This window comes from Palaemon carinicauda, chromosome 7 (assembly GCF_036898095.1).
Source record: "Palaemon carinicauda isolate YSFRI2023 chromosome 7, ASM3689809v2, whole genome shotgun sequence".
In the NCBI taxonomy this organism is placed as follows: domain Eukaryota; kingdom Metazoa; phylum Arthropoda; class Malacostraca; order Decapoda; family Palaemonidae; genus Palaemon; species Palaemon carinicauda.
In genome coordinates, this window is record NC_090731.1 from 80,667,846 (window position 1) to 80,685,567 (window position 17,722).

The following is a 17,722-nucleotide window of genomic DNA, read 5'->3' on the forward strand; positions in this document are numbered from 1 at the left end:
TGTCATTATTTGGCCTCACCGGATTTCACTCCTGCGAGGGTACCAAAATTTATGTAAATGTTTCGCTGTTTGAAATGCCACGCACTAGATATGACCGACCGCTTCAATATCCCTGAGAATAATGACAATGTTGCAATCAATCTGCTGCAAGAAAGATTTGTAGAGGCTGGTGGAATAAAGTCACGCCTTCAGTGACAACACAACTTACCACCCAATAGGTACAACTTTATCCAACTCAACTCATTCTACTATCACAGGAAATATCTAACACACTAGTACAGGATGGCATTTAGAAAAGTGTCGTCATGGGTTCCCTTTTAAAGAAACTCTAGTTCCTTCTAAAATAAACTTTATATAGGCAACCTCTCTATGCAACAAATTCAGGATACAGTCAAAAGGGTGTGCCAAACACTTGAATAGTTATGACTAATCCTTTGAATGTGCTTATGATGGTATCATGAATGCTTTTTGAATCCTGTAAGCCATGCAAACCCTTCGTCCTTAAACCCTTCATATGGCCATATCAATCAATATGCCCCAAAATGAAGTCTGACCCACGTTGCTGATTTTACTTACAATCTCATCGTGGCAATGCATGCAAGAATTTTGATAGCTAAGAGATGTAGTAGAATCTTGTTTTAGGGCAAGATCTTTGTTTTAGAAATGTAAATGGAGGACTGTGGAGGGAGTAAATACTGTATAGTGTTGTAATTAAAGTGCCATTATCCTACTTGTCTATGGATAAAAGTATTGTCTAATGTCACCATTATGAGTACTATTACAGCACAGTCACACATTACTTTTAACCCAGAAAATTTCATGAGACTTCCAAGCTATCGAACCACTTCTTTATTTTTGCCGACAAATAGCCTTTGGGTTGGCCAATTTTCAAAATTATGAGAAATCAGAAACCTGTAACACATAGGGTAGTTCCCTGCCATAACAAAGTTTGATCCTTAAGGGCTCCTGTGACCCCTCAACACAAGAAATACCCAGCATGAGTTTCTTATTTGTTGAACTAATGAGCTCGAGAACAAACATAAGGGTTGCAAATGAAGTAAAGTAACGATCTGATTTCACCTGTAATGAATTTTACTGTCTAATAATTCTATGGAGTTCCATAAACTTTTCAAAGAGTTCAAATACCATGGAAACATGATATTCCTTTGGCCCAGGCATTGTTAGCCAGTGAATACATACTAAATAGAATCAAACATAGTTTTATTGTCACCATGCAATCAACATTGGAGGAGAGTGAAAACTCCTCCTTTATAAATAACACCAGAGCCCATTCAGAATTCTTTAATTTCCTTGGTTGGTTCCTCATTGGCAGTTTCTACTTGGGACATTTTTATGAGTGATATACCAGAGAAATTTTACCTTAGAGGTACCAACGGAGTTCTATCCTCCGGAGTGAATATCCTGAGAGATATCATGTATAAATCAGGGATGTGTTAATAACAAGCCATGATTATCCTTCCCCGAATAGAGTTAACCTTGTCTCGAAGGATAAGGTAGAGGTAGGATACGTGGGCAAGTGAGCCATTACAACTCACGATCACAATGTGCTACAACTAACACGTTTCCTGTTGAACCCTTCCCCTTTCTTAGCATCTTTGATGATCGCTTGGAGAGTTTATTCCTGTTTTTCTTAGCTATTTGAGCGACTTCCAATCATGGATGCTTCAGCTTCTTCCCCATCGTCTATGTTGAGTACCCTCCTTTTTGTGTGTTGGAGAATTTAGCGTCTCTACCACATTTATTTTTTTATTTACTTGTAGCCGGCATGCTCGGCGCCATTACACCATGTTACCAAATCGCTAAGAAATGCTTATTTATTTAGTCTTATTATTGCAGGAGTATGTTTTACATTATTCTTTTACAGTGTGGTATAATTAAGGGTATCCCACCCCTTAGGCTGCTTCACTACTCTACCCGGTGGCCATGCCTCATAAATTTTCACTTATATACCATCCCCTTCTATCACCTAACCTTACTGGTTTGGTGAGGCTGTCTATCTCCCCATGCTGTCAACTTATCAAGGCGGGGAGCTGCTGTCTTGAAGGTCCCTCTGGGAGTTGGATAGTGTTTTCAGTTGGCCTAGGGTGACTGTTTTCACTTTCCACTTAGCCTATATGTGTGGTGAGGTGGCACAGGTCTTGGGAACTTATTTCCTGTGTATACTTATGTTTACCCATTGGAACGCTTTACCCCATGTTATAACGCGGTCATGTAGACCCCCTTGTGTCACCTTAATCATTCTTAGGCTTCCCTCTTAGTTTGTGAGGACTTGTCCTCTGTGCCCTATCACTGTAGACCCCTTAGAACACTACTCCTGTTCTAATGTCGCAGATGGGCCTTCCTGTCATACCGCCTCACGAATTTCTGAGTCTCCCATCACCACCCCTTTTTCCCTTACCCTTGTGCCTGTTAGTGGGCCTAACTGCAGTGGACCTTGTTCCCATCCCTGTCTAGTCCCATGGCAGCTGAAGTACGCTTCATCTCCATCCTTGGACATGAAAATGTGTAGGCTATCTTTCTTGGCCTTAGGTAGGCGAGATTTTCTCCTGCCCGGGACTAAATCTATCTGCAGCCTTAGATACCAAACTTGGGTGTTTTCTCTGCCCCTTCCCCTTCCTGGTTAGGCCATAACCTGACTGTACTGGGAACTATATTCCTCTTGTTTAATCATCTGACCCTAGCTTTTGAGTTTACCCTCACATGCTAGGCAGGCTAGGCTTGCCGACACAGATCTCTCCTATGGCCTCATCCTATTTAGGCGTAGAGTTGGTACCCTTTGGGTTCCTCCTCTGTTGCCTTGGCAGTTGCCTGTTCTGTGTCAGCAACTTCCCTTCCTGTGCTATGTCCCTCCTGCTGTGGAATCTCGACTCCCTTGCCTGGTTAGCCTATTTAGGCAGAAGTGTTACCTTCTGTCTCTGCTTCCAGTCTTGTCAGCCTGAGTTCTAGCACTGGCTGTATATTGGCTATAGGTCTTTCCCTCTCCCGCCTTAGCTGCAGCATTAGACTAGTCATCTGCTCTTTCCTATCCTCTCTCATATCTGGGGGACATTGTTTTCTGGAATTGATTGGTCGAATCCCACCTGGTTGTCAGGACATCCTTTGAATTTTCAATTCTTAGCGTCCTGGCCATCTTGTACGGCTCTCAGTATCATATGGGCTAAACAGCCCCCCCTTTTCATAATTTAATGATAATGATCAGGTCTTCTCAGGTTCCCTTTTTAGCTGCCTTTCATTCCTGTACTTCCCCTGGGAGTGGACCCTTTCCTATGGGATTGTTCACTCTCTCCCTGTCGCTTTACTATGCCTCTGCCACTTTGTCGACATCCCTGGGGTATTGAGAGGTCAGTCTTTATCTTGCCTACTAGAAACAGTTGCCGCCTCAACCCAGCTGCTGCCGCCTCGAGAGAAGTTGTTGATGGCCTAGGCAGTATGGTGAGTGAACTTGCCTTCTTAGGTTGTTCCAATCGACCTACTCAGGAGGTTCTGATGTCCCTTTGACGTGAACCTTTCCTTCATATTCTGACCACACTGTCAAATAGTTTGCTTCATAAATCTCCATTGATTTCTGAGCTGTTTTGATTGTTTCTTGATTATTTGTCATATTTAGATATATTTAGGTGGTAGGTTTATTTAGGTAAGGTTTTCTCTTCAACAAACAAATATGTTTACTTAATTTTAAGAAGATATGGTTTTTAATAATGTGTTCTCATTTAAATTTTTTCTTCTATACAGGTCGCTGATATTATGAAGGTAGGAGGTTTCCAGAAGAGCTCTCAACAAGGTGCCCCTTATCTTCCTTCTATGGAACTGAAGGACCTCCTCTTTCCCAAGGCTGAGCTGACCTCTGCGTTTGCTCACCAGTTACTGACGGTTCAACTCCTGCCGGTACCAGCAGATCATGCGGATAATGAGGTTCAGGATGCCATGCAAGTCATGAGCCTGAGCACCGACACATCGACAACTTCTTCTAGGTTGTCAGAGAGGGAGAGGATTCTGCCGACCACGGAAGTCTCTGAAGAGTCTTTGAATGTACATCGGGTGAGAACAGTTCTCAGGGCCTCTGTAGTTTGTTCCCCCATCTCTAGTGCTCAAGGCCCAGCTTACACCTACACCCCTGTTCCTACGTTAGACAAACTTTCGTTTCCTAGTAGCTCGGAACTTACGGTGTCCATGAACGCTTTCATGGAAAACCTAACAACCAAACATGAATGTTCTCAAGGGGACCTCATATCGAGGATAGAAGCTTTAAAAAAGGCACCTGCTAGAGAATTATCGGGTCCATTGACTGGTTAGACAGTACTACATTGGATCCCTCTCTCTGGTTACGGCTCATTTTGTCTTTGCCTACGCATACACCGAATAGTCTGGCCTATTCTTTCCACACACCTGGCAATACTGGGAATACCAAACATTTTTCGTTGCACAAGGGGTTAACTACTGCAATGTCATTGTTCAGTGGCTATTTTCCTCTTGGTAAGGGTAGAAGAGACTCTGTAGCTATGGTAAGCAGCTCTTCTAGGAGAAGGACACTCCAAAATCAAACCATTGTTCTCTAGTCTTGGGTAGTGACATAGCCTCCGTACCATGGCCATCCACTGTCTTGGATTAGAGTTCACTTGGGCATGATGTTATATATTACTTCTCTTCCTCTTGGTTTTCTTAAGCTTTTATAGTTTATATATTAAAGATCTAATTTTATGTTGCTACTGTTCTAAAAATATTTCATTTTGATTATTTATTACTTCTCTTGTAGCTTATCTATTTCCTTATTTCCTTTCCTCACTGGGCTATTTTAACCTGTTGGAGCCCTTGGGCTTATAGCATCTTGTTTTTCCAACTAGGGTTGTAGCTTGGCTTTTTTTTAATAATAATAATAATAATAATAATAATAATAATAAGGCTCCCCCGGCTTCCAGCCTACCAGGATGCGCAGTTAAGAACCCTTGGCGTTATACTGAGTATATGGCCGTAAGTGAAGGGTACCTCAACATCGGAGAGGGTTTGGGTTCCAAGCCAGTCTCAGACATTGAATTCTTCCCATTGAGCGATAGTTATCCTTAAGGCTTAACTCGGATGCCTCAATTAGAGATGATACAATTCATAAGGAAACACTCCTCCTGGACCCTGGCAAGGGTTAGTCTCTTTCGGTTAAGGAGTTGAAGACGGCTGAATTCACCAATACCCAACTTTCTGCTTTTGGCAGAAAGCAGGCCAGTTTTGAAGCCCCCAAGGATACTGTCTTCCTTTTCGCCTCTAAAAGTATAGAAGCTGTAAAGAAAGCAGTAGTAGAGGGTAGACCATTCCCAGTGCTAGAGGAGTGCAAAGCTGTCTCCCTAGCCCTTCCCTTTGATTTGGACATTTGGCAGGATGTCCAACATACCTTCAATGTTGGAAAACTAGATAAAGACATCGGAGAAACCGTTTAATGAGAAACTGCTTAGATTTCCCAAATCCCTATTGAGGGAAGAATTGGAAGCCAAAGAAAGACTATCTGCCTCTTCATCCTTCCAATTTTATCTACATCCTTCCAATTTTATCTAGAGATGCTTATTAAAATCTATTCCAAATCTGATTTCTTCACTGTCTTGGCAAAGATTCACCTAACCATATTTCATAATGATCTCAATGCTTTCTTCCTAGCCAGGAAAGCATGTAGAGAATGCGTTCTAGCCACTTGTACGATCAGGCATGAACCTAGAAAACTGATCGACTCCAATATCTGGGAGAATGATTTCTTCCCCGACAAATTGGTTAGGGTAGTCATGGACAAAGAGGCTTAAGAAAATAAGAGCCACTTAGATAAGTGGGGTATGTCCTCTAAACAGAAATTTACCTACTGTGAAGGACCTCAACCCAAGGATAGCCTCAGTTGTGCCATCCCTCAGACTGTATAAACGGTTCCCAGCAGCATGTATCACAGTCTCCAGCCTTCAACCCGGTGTATGAGAGAGCCACCACTACGTTCCACCCTGCCAGGGCTTAAAAGAAGGGCACCAGTAGCAAGGGTAGGTCTGGAAAGGGCAGTCAATCTAGAGGCCGAGGAAATAGAGGCAAAGCGGTTAAAGACCCTGGTCCTTTACACCAACAACGAGGAGCTACCGGTAGAAAGACGACTTCACCTGTTCAAAGATCGATGGGAGTTCGATCCTTTGGCTCACAGCATAGTCTCAAATGGACGACTTCACCTGTTCAAAGATCGATGGGAGTTCGATCCTTTGGCTCACAGCATAGTCTCAAATGGACTAGGTTTGAAATGGAGACAGAAACCTCCCAGGTTCAAGAGGTTCTTCCAGCCCACAACCCCAATTTTGAAGGACTATGCACAGGATCTTCTCTGGAAGGGAGTCATCCATTGCACAAAACCAATGAACTTTCAAGGGCAGCTATTCTGCATGCCCAAGAAAGATTCGAACACTCTTTGAACTATCCTGGACTTGTCCCCACTAGACAAATTCTTTCTGAACGACAAATTCTAGATGCTGACTATCTCGCAAATATGTACATTACTACTCCAAGGGTCCTACAACATTTCCATAGATCTTACACATGCCTATTGACATCTTCCGATACATCGGCACTTCTCCCACTACCTGAGTTTCAGACTGCCAAGAAAGGCCTACATATTCAGAGCTGTGTACTTAGGGCTCAATATAGCTCCATAGATTTTCACGAAGCTAGTCGAGGCTATCGTCCAACAATTACAGAACAAAGGCTTCCAGGTGATGGTGTACCTGTACAACTGGCTATTCTGGTCTGCAGCAAAGTCAGAGTGTCTTCAGACAGCTCAAAAAGTCATGATATTCCTACAGTCAATGACAATATTTGTCTTCCTGAACAAATGGGTTGCATTTGTGAAAAGTCATCAGCCCTCTTCCAATTCTATGGACTTCTGTATTTCTTTCTTTATCTCATTGCATGATCAAGGTTTGGCCTCTACAACTATTGCCTGATGTCCTTATGTAAGTAAGCACTAACTAGACCCATTGCTTATGCTTTTGATATTGATCTTAATAGCGAGCTGTTCAATAAGATCCCGAAGGCTTCTGCTAAACTGAAACCTAATGCTCCTCCCAAGGCTATTTCTTGGTCGTTAGATAAAGTCCTGTACTTGGCCTCCTCGATAGATAACACCTCTATTTCTCTGGGGCATCTTACTCAAAAGTCTATCATTTTGCTTACTATGGCTTCTGGTACTAGAGTCAGTGAGATTGTGGCCCTTAGGGATGATGGCCACATTGAATTCTCAGAATCAGGGGACGTAAATCTTTACCTTGATCCTGCATTCTTGGCGAAAAACGAACTTCCATCGAAAGGCCTTGAAAGATTGTCCCACTACAGGAGGACCCTTCTCTGTTCCCCCTGGAGTGCCTTAAGGCCTATCTGTAAAAAAGTCAGGCCTTTAAAGGTGGTCAACTTTTTAAAGGGGAGACGATAAGATGTAATCTTTCTCTGAAAAAGCTAAGATCCAATCTCACCTATTTCATCAGAAGGGCTGACCCTGATAGTATACCATCAGGTCATGACCATAGGAAAGTTGCCTCTTAATTAAACTTTTTCCAATCTATGTCCTTTGCAGGCTTACAGGTTTATAAGGGTTGCAAATCTTAAAGAATGTTCTTTAAAACATTACTTACAACAGTTGGAAAAGAGTAAACACTCTAGTGGCTGCTGGTACTGTGATTAAACCAGATTCTTAAGTGTTGTATATGGACTCCTATAGGCTATAGTTGGGACTTCTCAGTCTACACTGTGCTCATGTTCCTCTTTTCAATGTACTATTTAATATTGTAAAGAATCAAAAGTGATATTTTCCCTATATGTCATGAGTGTTACTATTTTATTACTCTGTTACGTAATTTTTGGGGTCGGAAAACTCCGGTTTTCTGTATATATCCACTGCATATAATGTTACAATTGATTTATGCATCTTTGGAAACAATAAAAGACTGCTGTTTCGTTTTGCATTTCCTTTCAATGGACCTCCTATACAAAATAAAAGTAGTGTACCTCAATTTTTTAACTCACCTTTTATAGACTTCGGTCTTTTCATCTTCTGGAGACAAAGATCATCTCCACTACGAGCGGGACTGTGACATTGATTTCCTTTGCTCCTACTTTTTACAAACATATCGCTTGCAACATAGCTTGGTACCATAGTTACCAATGCTAAGGGGAAGTATGATTATGTCTATGGGGTGTAAAAGGTTAAAACTCTCCTGGCCACACTGAGAATGATAATCCTCTGGTACACTTCCATCAGGACGACATAGATAGAGCCCAAAAACCGGATTTTGACATAGGAAAAATCTATTTTGGGGTGAGATAGCCATGTTGTCCTGATGGCCTACCCATCACTTTTCCATCCCCTCCCAATTCTCAGCGTGGGACCTTGCGTCATGCGATGACAGTTCCTGGAATGGTTCAACAGAAAACCTGTTAGTTGTAGCACATTGAGATTGGAAGTTGTAACGGCTCACTTGCCCACGTATCCTACCCTCCACCTTATCCTTTGAGAGAAGATTAACTCTATTCGGGGAAGGATAACCATGGCTTTTTATTAACATGTCCCTGATTTATACACGATATCTCTCGGGATATTTACTCCGGAGGATAGAACTCCGTTGATGCCTCTAAGGTAAAATTTCTCTGGTATATCACTTGCATAAATATCCCAAGTAGAAGCTGCCAATGAGGAACTTCCATCCGCACGACATGGCTATCTCACCCAAAAATAGATTTTTCCTATGTCAGTATCCATTTTTCATAGCGACATTGTTGTAGTCTTTCGCAATATATGTGACAATGAGATTCTTTTAAATTAAATATGAATTAGATATTTTCTCTCAGGCCAAAAATACCCGCTGTTATTAGATTTAAATAGTCTTATTATACCAGCATGGTTTCTTACGCTTCATCAATAGCTTGATATTGAGAGGAATCTGGATGGTACTAAACATTAATGACTTTTTAAACCCTCCTTCCAGCTCTAATTGCAATAAAATAAAATTAAGGCCTATAAAACTAAAGTTAAATATAAAAATAAATCACATCCGGATATCAAATGGAAATATTATGTTTGCCATAAGTTGCTGTTATATCATAATCCAACTTAGTAAACTTACCTCAACAACACAGCGAACAGGTGGATTCACAGTAAAATATTTGATGTACTGGGCATTCAACTGTTCATAGTCGCACATATCGTGTATATACATTTTTATACTGATTATGCTATTCAGCTCCATATCATTGGATACAAGGCACTCTGAAAAGTAACAGACAAACTCTAAAATTCTTTTCTTAAATTTACAGCATATTTCTCATTAGCACGGTTTTGTCCGTCTTAAACACTGATGTTTATATGAGCCTTAAAACTTATGCAAATTCCAAGATAGGCAAACAATATCAAAGTGATGGAAACTAGTTACCAAAGAGTCCCAACAAAATTGAATGTTTTAATGAAAAATTTGAATCCAATTAAAAACAAAATATGTAAGCAAAAGATTTTTTCGTATGATAATACATACAGAAAATATAACAAATGACATACTTCAATAAAAAACAATCAGTAACTGCTCATAAACCTTGAAGTAAATCAAAAGGGCAGAGATTGGAAAATCTTAAATATAGCCTTAACTTTAAAAAAAAAACTGCTTAAATGTTCACCAACTATCTAAAATATTTCCAAAATCTAATTAACTTTAAAATATACTGAAAGGAGTATTACACAAACATTATTATTTGGCTTAAAATAAAAACTGTTGAGACAAACAAAGCAACTAAAGGCTTATAACGTTTCACTCGTAACTATGACAGATAGAAGTATGAACGCTTATTTGCAATTTTTTCATCGCAAATTTTCCTTTCAACTTTTCTTCACTTTCTACCCAGTTCTTATCTCCTTATTGGATAATATATACCGAAAACTCAAGTATTTTTTTCTCATTTCATTGTATTTAGAAGAGGAAACATTTCTATGCTAGTTCCTGGTTCCTTACTATTCACACATTTCCAATGGCTTAAAAGCTCCTTTGCTTATTTCATATGAATCGTTTTAACAGAAAATAAAATACAAACATCTTCCCATGATTTACTTTTATCATCATCATCATCATCATCATCATCGTTATCATTATTATTATTATTATTATTATTATTAGCCAAGCTACAACCCTAGTTGGAAAAGCAGGATGCTATAAGCCCAAGGGCTCCAACAGGGAAAATAGCCCAGTGAGGAAAGGAAATAAGGAAATGAATAAACTGTATGAAAAGAAATAAAAAACTAATATTAAATTTTTTAGAATAGTAACAACATTAAAACAGATCTTTCATATGTAAACAACAAAGAGAGTTATAATATGTCAGTCTGTTCAACATAAAAACATTTGCTGCATATTTTAACTTCTGAAGTTTCTACTCCATAGTATGTTACAATAATATCTTCCCATCTTTGATCGACTAATAGGGTCTGGTAAACTCATTTTTAGTTTCATGGTCTAAATTACAATACCCTGTTCGAGGCTTTGGCTGCCTATCTTGGTCTTTATAATGCTTACTTCAACAGGTGGTAGATATATTACTAATAAGGTTCCTAACTTGGTCTTCTACCTTGCAATTTAGTTGTCAAATAGTGTGACTAAGGTTTTGCAGCAGAAGGGTCTAAAGTATTTAAAGAATTCAAAACTCTATGAGAAGATCTCAAATCTGAAATACACTGAGCACCATCAAAATCTTTACTGAGTGGAACACTATTATCTCTAGACCTAGCTTGAAGTCAAGTTAGGGTTAGTAATAGGGCAGGTAAGTCCATAATTACAACCTTTAAGTGAAGACTCACTGGTCTTCTGATATGTCACGAAAGAAGCTAAGGAAGTTAAGAGCTTTTGAAGTACATCACTATCTAAACTTGATTCATTAATTACTGTGCTGGGTTATATGCTGGGTCATAATGTCCTCATGCCCATTATAATCTAGTAGCCTATTCTTCTATGGTTTTCCTGCTAGGAAGTTTTAATTTGGTCAGCAACCATAGAAATACGATGTAATAAAGTGATACTTTAGGATACGAAATTAATTCGTTTGGGAGTGGGTTTTGTAACATGAGTTTTCTGTATGATGAGACGCGCTTGTGCGGCGCACACATTTTTAAATTTTCTGCAAATTTCGTTTTGTACCCCGAATGTTTTTTCATAATATGAGGGTAAAAAATATTTATATGTCGTATCTAGAGATTTCACCATGTACAATGAGGTCTTCTCAATCCTCACAACAGATATTTAAATCCCAATGTGTCCATGACAAGAGACAAAAAGAGTATGTAAATTGCTTGTAAATAATTGTCTATGTTATAATTTACTTATGTTAGGTCTGCTTGGGTCATATTAATATGTAAACAACTATTGCTTTCTTCTGGTAATGTTATGTTACGAAGCCATTTTTAAACAGATTAAAAACATAAATTGTACAATATGAATACGAAACAAACATCACTTCTTGCCAATATCAGTAGATTGTCATTCTCAATATTCTACTAATAGCATCTATTGTAAGGTAAGCAAATGGGATTTTTTTCAGATTTACAGGAAATCGATCTGAGAGAATAAGCAAATGAAGAACTGAGAAGGTTCATAAGCATAATAAAAATTACTATGGAAATTTTCGATATGACTTCTAAGATGGCTGAAATTATCCTACATGTTACATGTGTAATAGTTAGTTATTACATGTTTAATACACATGACGTAATATGTCATTGTGGAAGAAGAAGCTAGCGTGAGATTTGCTGTAGTCAGATAAAATCATAACAGGATGTATTTTGCATCTCTCAGCAATGTAACATTTTTCTGAAGCATAAACACAAATGCATACCGTGTGAAAGATTGTGTCGTCACCGGATGCAGGTGCCTTCCTAGACGAATGTAAAGTTTACATATTGTGTTTAAATGCTGAGACAACTAAACATACGGTATCTGTGATATCGATATTTTAGGCAGTTCTTATCTATACTTCACCTGAATTGGTCATCCGACCAAACCAGCTATACTCCTGTGATGGAGATGTTTAACACTGTTGTTTTTAGAGAATAAACCATTTTAAAGTTACCATGATTGACTTTAATTAAAGACTCAACATCTCAAACAACACATACTCAATGTGTGTTAATAACAGTAGCACACTAATAAATGGTGGCAGCACTAAAACTTTAAGAATCAGAGAAAGATCTTCAGGAAATTAATAATAAGACTCTAAGAATTAGAGGAAGATCTTCAAGAAATCAAAAATAAAGCTGTAAAAACCAGAGAAACATCTTCAAGAAATCAACATCAATGAATCTACAATTTTGACTAAGTATCATAGTCCATCGAAGTCTAAAACATTTGATGAATGTTATACATACAAACTGATGAACTGGATCTTCAATCAACATCCTAGGAAACCCAAGGACTGACGTTCAACGCTTACAAAACATATCCAGGAAGCACTACATTCAACGGAAATTGGACCGAAACATTCACCCAAACATCAAGAGAGAGAAACTCGGACGGACACATTCACCCAAACATCAAGAGAGAGAGAGAGGATATGACGACAGCACACAGAACCATATAAAAGCTAAGTACAATTTTCATATTCATTTCAGTTTGGGCAGTGAAGTGTAGTTATCACGAGTCGTTAGTCGATTATTACCGGGGTGAGTGGTTTGCTAATCTTTTATTTTCCTTTCATTAAAGGAAACTGTGGAAACTGTGTTCAACTCCGAATTCTCATCTAGAATTTTTCTCTCTTTGTGCTAATTCCGTTTTCTTTCAGAAATTCTCGGGAAATGTCTTGGGATTAGTAGCATTGTTTTGGGGAATTTTGTTATAATCTTTATCAGTGGGTGCTTATGCGTTTATGCAGTGGACGTCTGTATTCATATAGATATTTTGATAGAATTGCAAGGGGTCGAAGAGATAGGAAAAGAAATACAGCAGTCATGACGCCCCCTGTGAGCCCCATCCCTGGACCTAGTGGCATAGGACAGATTAATCCTCTCCCGATTGTGACGCTTGTAAATGCCAGGTCTGCAATCCTTCCTTTTCAGGGTCGGGTTAATGGGTTCTTGCCTCAAAATGTGGAGTCATGGATTTCATCCGTCGATGCCCATTTAAATACCAAACAAATCGTAGACCCTTTTGTACAATTACAAGAAGCTAAAAGTTTTATAGATTTTTCTAAGGGGGATGCGAGTGCGTATTTAAGAGGTGTTTCATTTCAAGAAGCAGTTACCTGGGATGATTTTAGGTTACGCGCGGTCTATGGGGGTGAAGAAGCCTTGGATGTAGTATTAACGTTAAGAAATACACTTAATCAAGCCACTATGAATCGGCTTAATGTTATTGAGAGACCAGCTCTCATAGCTGATAGGCTTAATGAATATCAGGATATTTTAGGTAATTCCACTTGGGTTACTAGAGATAACATCTCTGTGAAAGATTTTTTACGATTAATGTATTTAACTTGCATGACACTTATGTTGCCTGAAGCTTTAGTGCGGTGTTTTGATAAAAAGTTAACGCCTGCAAGTACGGAATTGGATGTGTATAAACAGATAAAGAAACACATGGCTAAGTGTCCAGACCTCGATCCCGTGTTAACTCAAGTTTTTGCAAAGAATGAAACAAAGCCACAAGTGAACGTGGTTAATAATAGTCAAGTAGCGGGAATGACGTGTTATAATTGCAAACGTCAAGGTCACTTGATCGCGGACTGCAGAACAAAATTCTGTTCGGTACATAATAGTTCGACTCATTCATATAGTCAGTGTTACTTGCGTATGACACAACAGAATCCTAGAAATACACAGTCAATTCCACAGTCAGTTCCATATGGAAATAAAAAGAAAAATCCTCATTTTAACAATAAGAAGAAACAGCCAAACGTCAATGTAGTTCAGAATCCGAAACAAACAAACACTTCTTCGAATATCGCTGAGCCTGGGTCGTCAAACCAGACCTCGCAAGGTCAGACTAATTTTCAGAATGTGCAGAGCAAAGCAAATACCACATAATTAACTCCAGTGGGGAAGTGAGTGATGTTGGGTCAAGGTCATTCATGTCAACATCAATAGTATTGAATAATCAATTTAATGTTTTATCAGATCATTGTGAGGCAATAGATTTTCCTATAAAACACACGGCCGAATTAAGTAAAACAGTGCATGCTCCCGTAGATTTGCAACGAATTCATACAATAATAAGCCAAAATGAGTTACGACCAACCTTATATGCTGTAAATTTAGAACACAAATCCTTTACGTTATTTTTTGACTCTGGTAGTCCACGTAATATCATGGATTTGAGGACACATCATTTGTTGTTTTCAAACTTTCCGATAGAAAAATCCGGAGTTAGACTCTTGGGTATAGGAAATAATGAACTAAATGCCATAGGCATAACTCATGTTCAATTCAAAGTCGGTAAACGCACGTTTGCCGACACATTTGTTGTTGTACAAAACATTGATATGTATCCAGCTGTAATTATAGGATACCCATCTATGGGAAATCAAAACATTATCTTAGCCCCTGCCAAGCACGGCGTGTATATCAAAGGAAAATTCTATAAGTCTTCTAATACCTTAATATCAGTTTTGGATAAAAAGGAGACGACAAATGTAACCGTAACGTACGTTGAAGAACCAATAACTTGTCTCACTAATAAAGAAATAATATACGCGACCCAGCAGAATTTTCGTTCACCCGTAATATCATCTTGCACGCAATCTATCGAGCCAAACCTACCTTCGAATTTAATAGTGCAAATAAAGAAAACATTACCGGGATCTGAAATATTAATCCTTTCCGACACTTTGAAAACTAACGGATTGTCTGTCACACAAGTTATTTATACAGTAGGCTCACATCAACAATGTAATATTGAAGTCTGTAATCATTTAAATAACACTTTAGTAATTCACAAAAATCAACATATCTTGGATGTAGAAGTTTATAAACATCGTATTCTTACCGTTGCTGAAATCAATCACGCTCAATCAGTTGCGGATGAATCCCTTTTGCAATCTATTAAAAATAAAATCAATAAAGACATTCAAGACGAAGAAATTCAGCAGAAAATTTTTGGACTTTTAACTAAATATCATGATGTTTTTTCCACTACGGATGGATCCTTAGGAAAAACAGATGTGATCGAGCATCAAATAAGGTTAAAGGACAAGCAGAAAATTATCTATGTACCCTCGTACAGACTCCCTATGAAATTCCAGAATGAAATAAATGATGAAGTAGGTAAAATGCTAGAAGAAGGAGTCATTAGGAAATCAAACAGCCCTTATAATTTTCCATTAATAGTTGTACCGAAAAAAGATCGAACATGGCGTATCTGCGTAGACTTCCGTCGCCTAAACGAGGAGACGATCCCTGATCGATTCCCAGTGCCATGTACTGACAATATTTGGTCTTTGTTAGGTCAGAATAAATATTTTACCAGTTTGGACTTACTTAAAGGCTTTCACCAGATATCATTAGAAGAAGATAGTATCCCATACACAGCCTTCAGCACAGCCAGGGGATATAATGAATTTTTACGGATGCCTTTTGGTTTACGTTGTGCTCCCATAACATTTACAAGAATGATTAACATAGTGTTTGGAGACTTATTAGGGGATATATTGCATGCCTATATGGATGATCTTGTAATCTTTTCCAACGCCTTAGAGGAACATCTACGTAAGTTAGAACTAGTACTACAGAGATTAAGACAACATAACTTAAGGGTAAAGATTAGTAAGTGTGAATTTTTCAAAACAGAATTAATATATTTGGGTTTCATGGTGTCCAGCCAAGGTCTTAAAGTAGTCCATGATAAGGTGTCGGCTATACGTAATTTTCCCAGACCTACTAATGTCAAGGGAATACAGCAATTTCTGGGTTGTAGTGGATATTACAGGTGTTTTATACGCAACTATTCAATAATAGCCGCTCCTTTAACTGATCTTACGAAGAAGGGCGTAGATTTCATATGGTCTGAGCATCATCAACAGGCGTTTAATACCTTGAAAGATGAACTGTGTAGTTCTCCTATCTTAAAATTTCCTGACTTTTGTAAGGAATTCTTCATTGCAACAGACGCCTCAAACTTAGGAGTAGGAGGGGTATTGCTTCAGCAATATGATAAACAATTTTTCCCGATAGCTTTTTATTCTCGAAAACTGAGAACTTCCGAAAGTAAGTATGCAGTAATAGACAAGGAAGGGCTAGCTATTGTTAATTCACTAGTGCATTTTAAGTTCATAATATACGGTTATCCCGTTAAGGTTCTTACTGACCATAAACCACTAACCGAGTTCTTTAAAGGCTTCAACCACAGCCCTAAACGAACTCGGTGGCATTTGATCATTCAAGATTTTGGCGCAAGAATCGGGTATTTACCTGGGAAAGCAAATATCATTGCAGATGCATTATCACGCAACCCTGTGTCATCTTGTACGGAGCCTTTAGCTGAATTAATAGATATATCAACATCCATGCCTATTGTTAAAACGATATCTGAACAAGAAGATTTAGGCTGGAGCGCTGAATTATTACAGACTGAGCAAAGAAAAGATCAGAAAATAGAAACAATTATAAATGCTTTGAAAGGCAATCATAAGGAAAAGGGATATATAAAGTATAAGCAGCAGAATTATATAATCAAAGATAATATTCTGTGTAGGACCGTGACAAGGAAAACCCGCAATACACCACATGTAACTAAAGACCAGGTAGTAGTACCAATCTCACTTATTTCCACTGTCCTGAATTGGTTGCATGCAAATCCATTACATGGACACCCGGGGTTCTCATTAATGTCACAGAAAGCCAAATCATTGTTTTATTGGCATACAATGCTTACAGATATAAAAAGACACATAGCTAATTGTCGCACATGTCAGGAAAACAAAGGGCATACGAAAACACCTGTCAGCCTAGGGGCTTATCCCGTGCCCAATCAACCCTTTGAAAGAATACATTTAGATTTGTTAACAAGATTTTACGAGTCAGACAGAGGAAATAAGCACCTCTTAGTAATTATAGATGCTTTAACTCGATATATAGAACTAATAGCGCTTAAAACTAAAACTGCGATTGAATGCGCTAGGAAGTTTTACGAGTGTTACATTTGTAAACATGGAATTCCACACATGATAATCTCAGACTCGGGTGGTGAATTTAATAATCACTTTCTTACCTCATTGTGTGAATTCCTTAGCATAAAGAAAATAAATACCATGATATATCACCCACAGTCGAATGGGCTAGTGGAAAGAGCAAATAGGAAGGTTTTAAATATATTAAGAGTAACACTAGGGGGATCAGACCCCAACTAAGATATTGCAATACCTGCGGTACTAAGTACTCTGAATCATTCATATCATATATCAATTAAAATGTCACCGCATGAAGCATTGTATGGTACCCCAGTTAGAACGCCTTTCCATGTATTAACGCCTACAACTAATCTATCAAATCCTTTAAAAGAATGTATAAATGCAAGCAAAAGTCGATATGATATCCTTCGAAAGAATTTAGAAGAATCACAAATCATAATGAAAAGGAATCATGATAAAATAGCGAAGCCAACTAAAACATATACCGTGGGTGATAATGTATATATACAGATAAATGTACGTAAAGGACTCAATTATAAACTAACACCTAAGT

The 17,722-nt window shown here is 38.4% G+C and overlaps 1 protein-coding gene across 3 annotated transcripts in view; it reads right to left on the bottom strand.

Moving 5' to 3' along the window:
* Positions 1-17,722, bottom strand: part of LOC137643945 (uncharacterized) — a 648,304-nt gene that overhangs the window by 112,851 nt on the left and 517,731 nt on the right. For all 3 annotated transcript variants that reach the window (XM_068376721.1, XM_068376722.1, XM_068376720.1), the window contains exon 10: positions 9,144-9,286. In XM_068376721.1, coding sequence (XP_068232822.1) covers positions 9,144-9,286 — 143 coding nt within the window. The remainder of the gene's footprint in view (positions 1-9,143; positions 9,287-17,722) is intronic.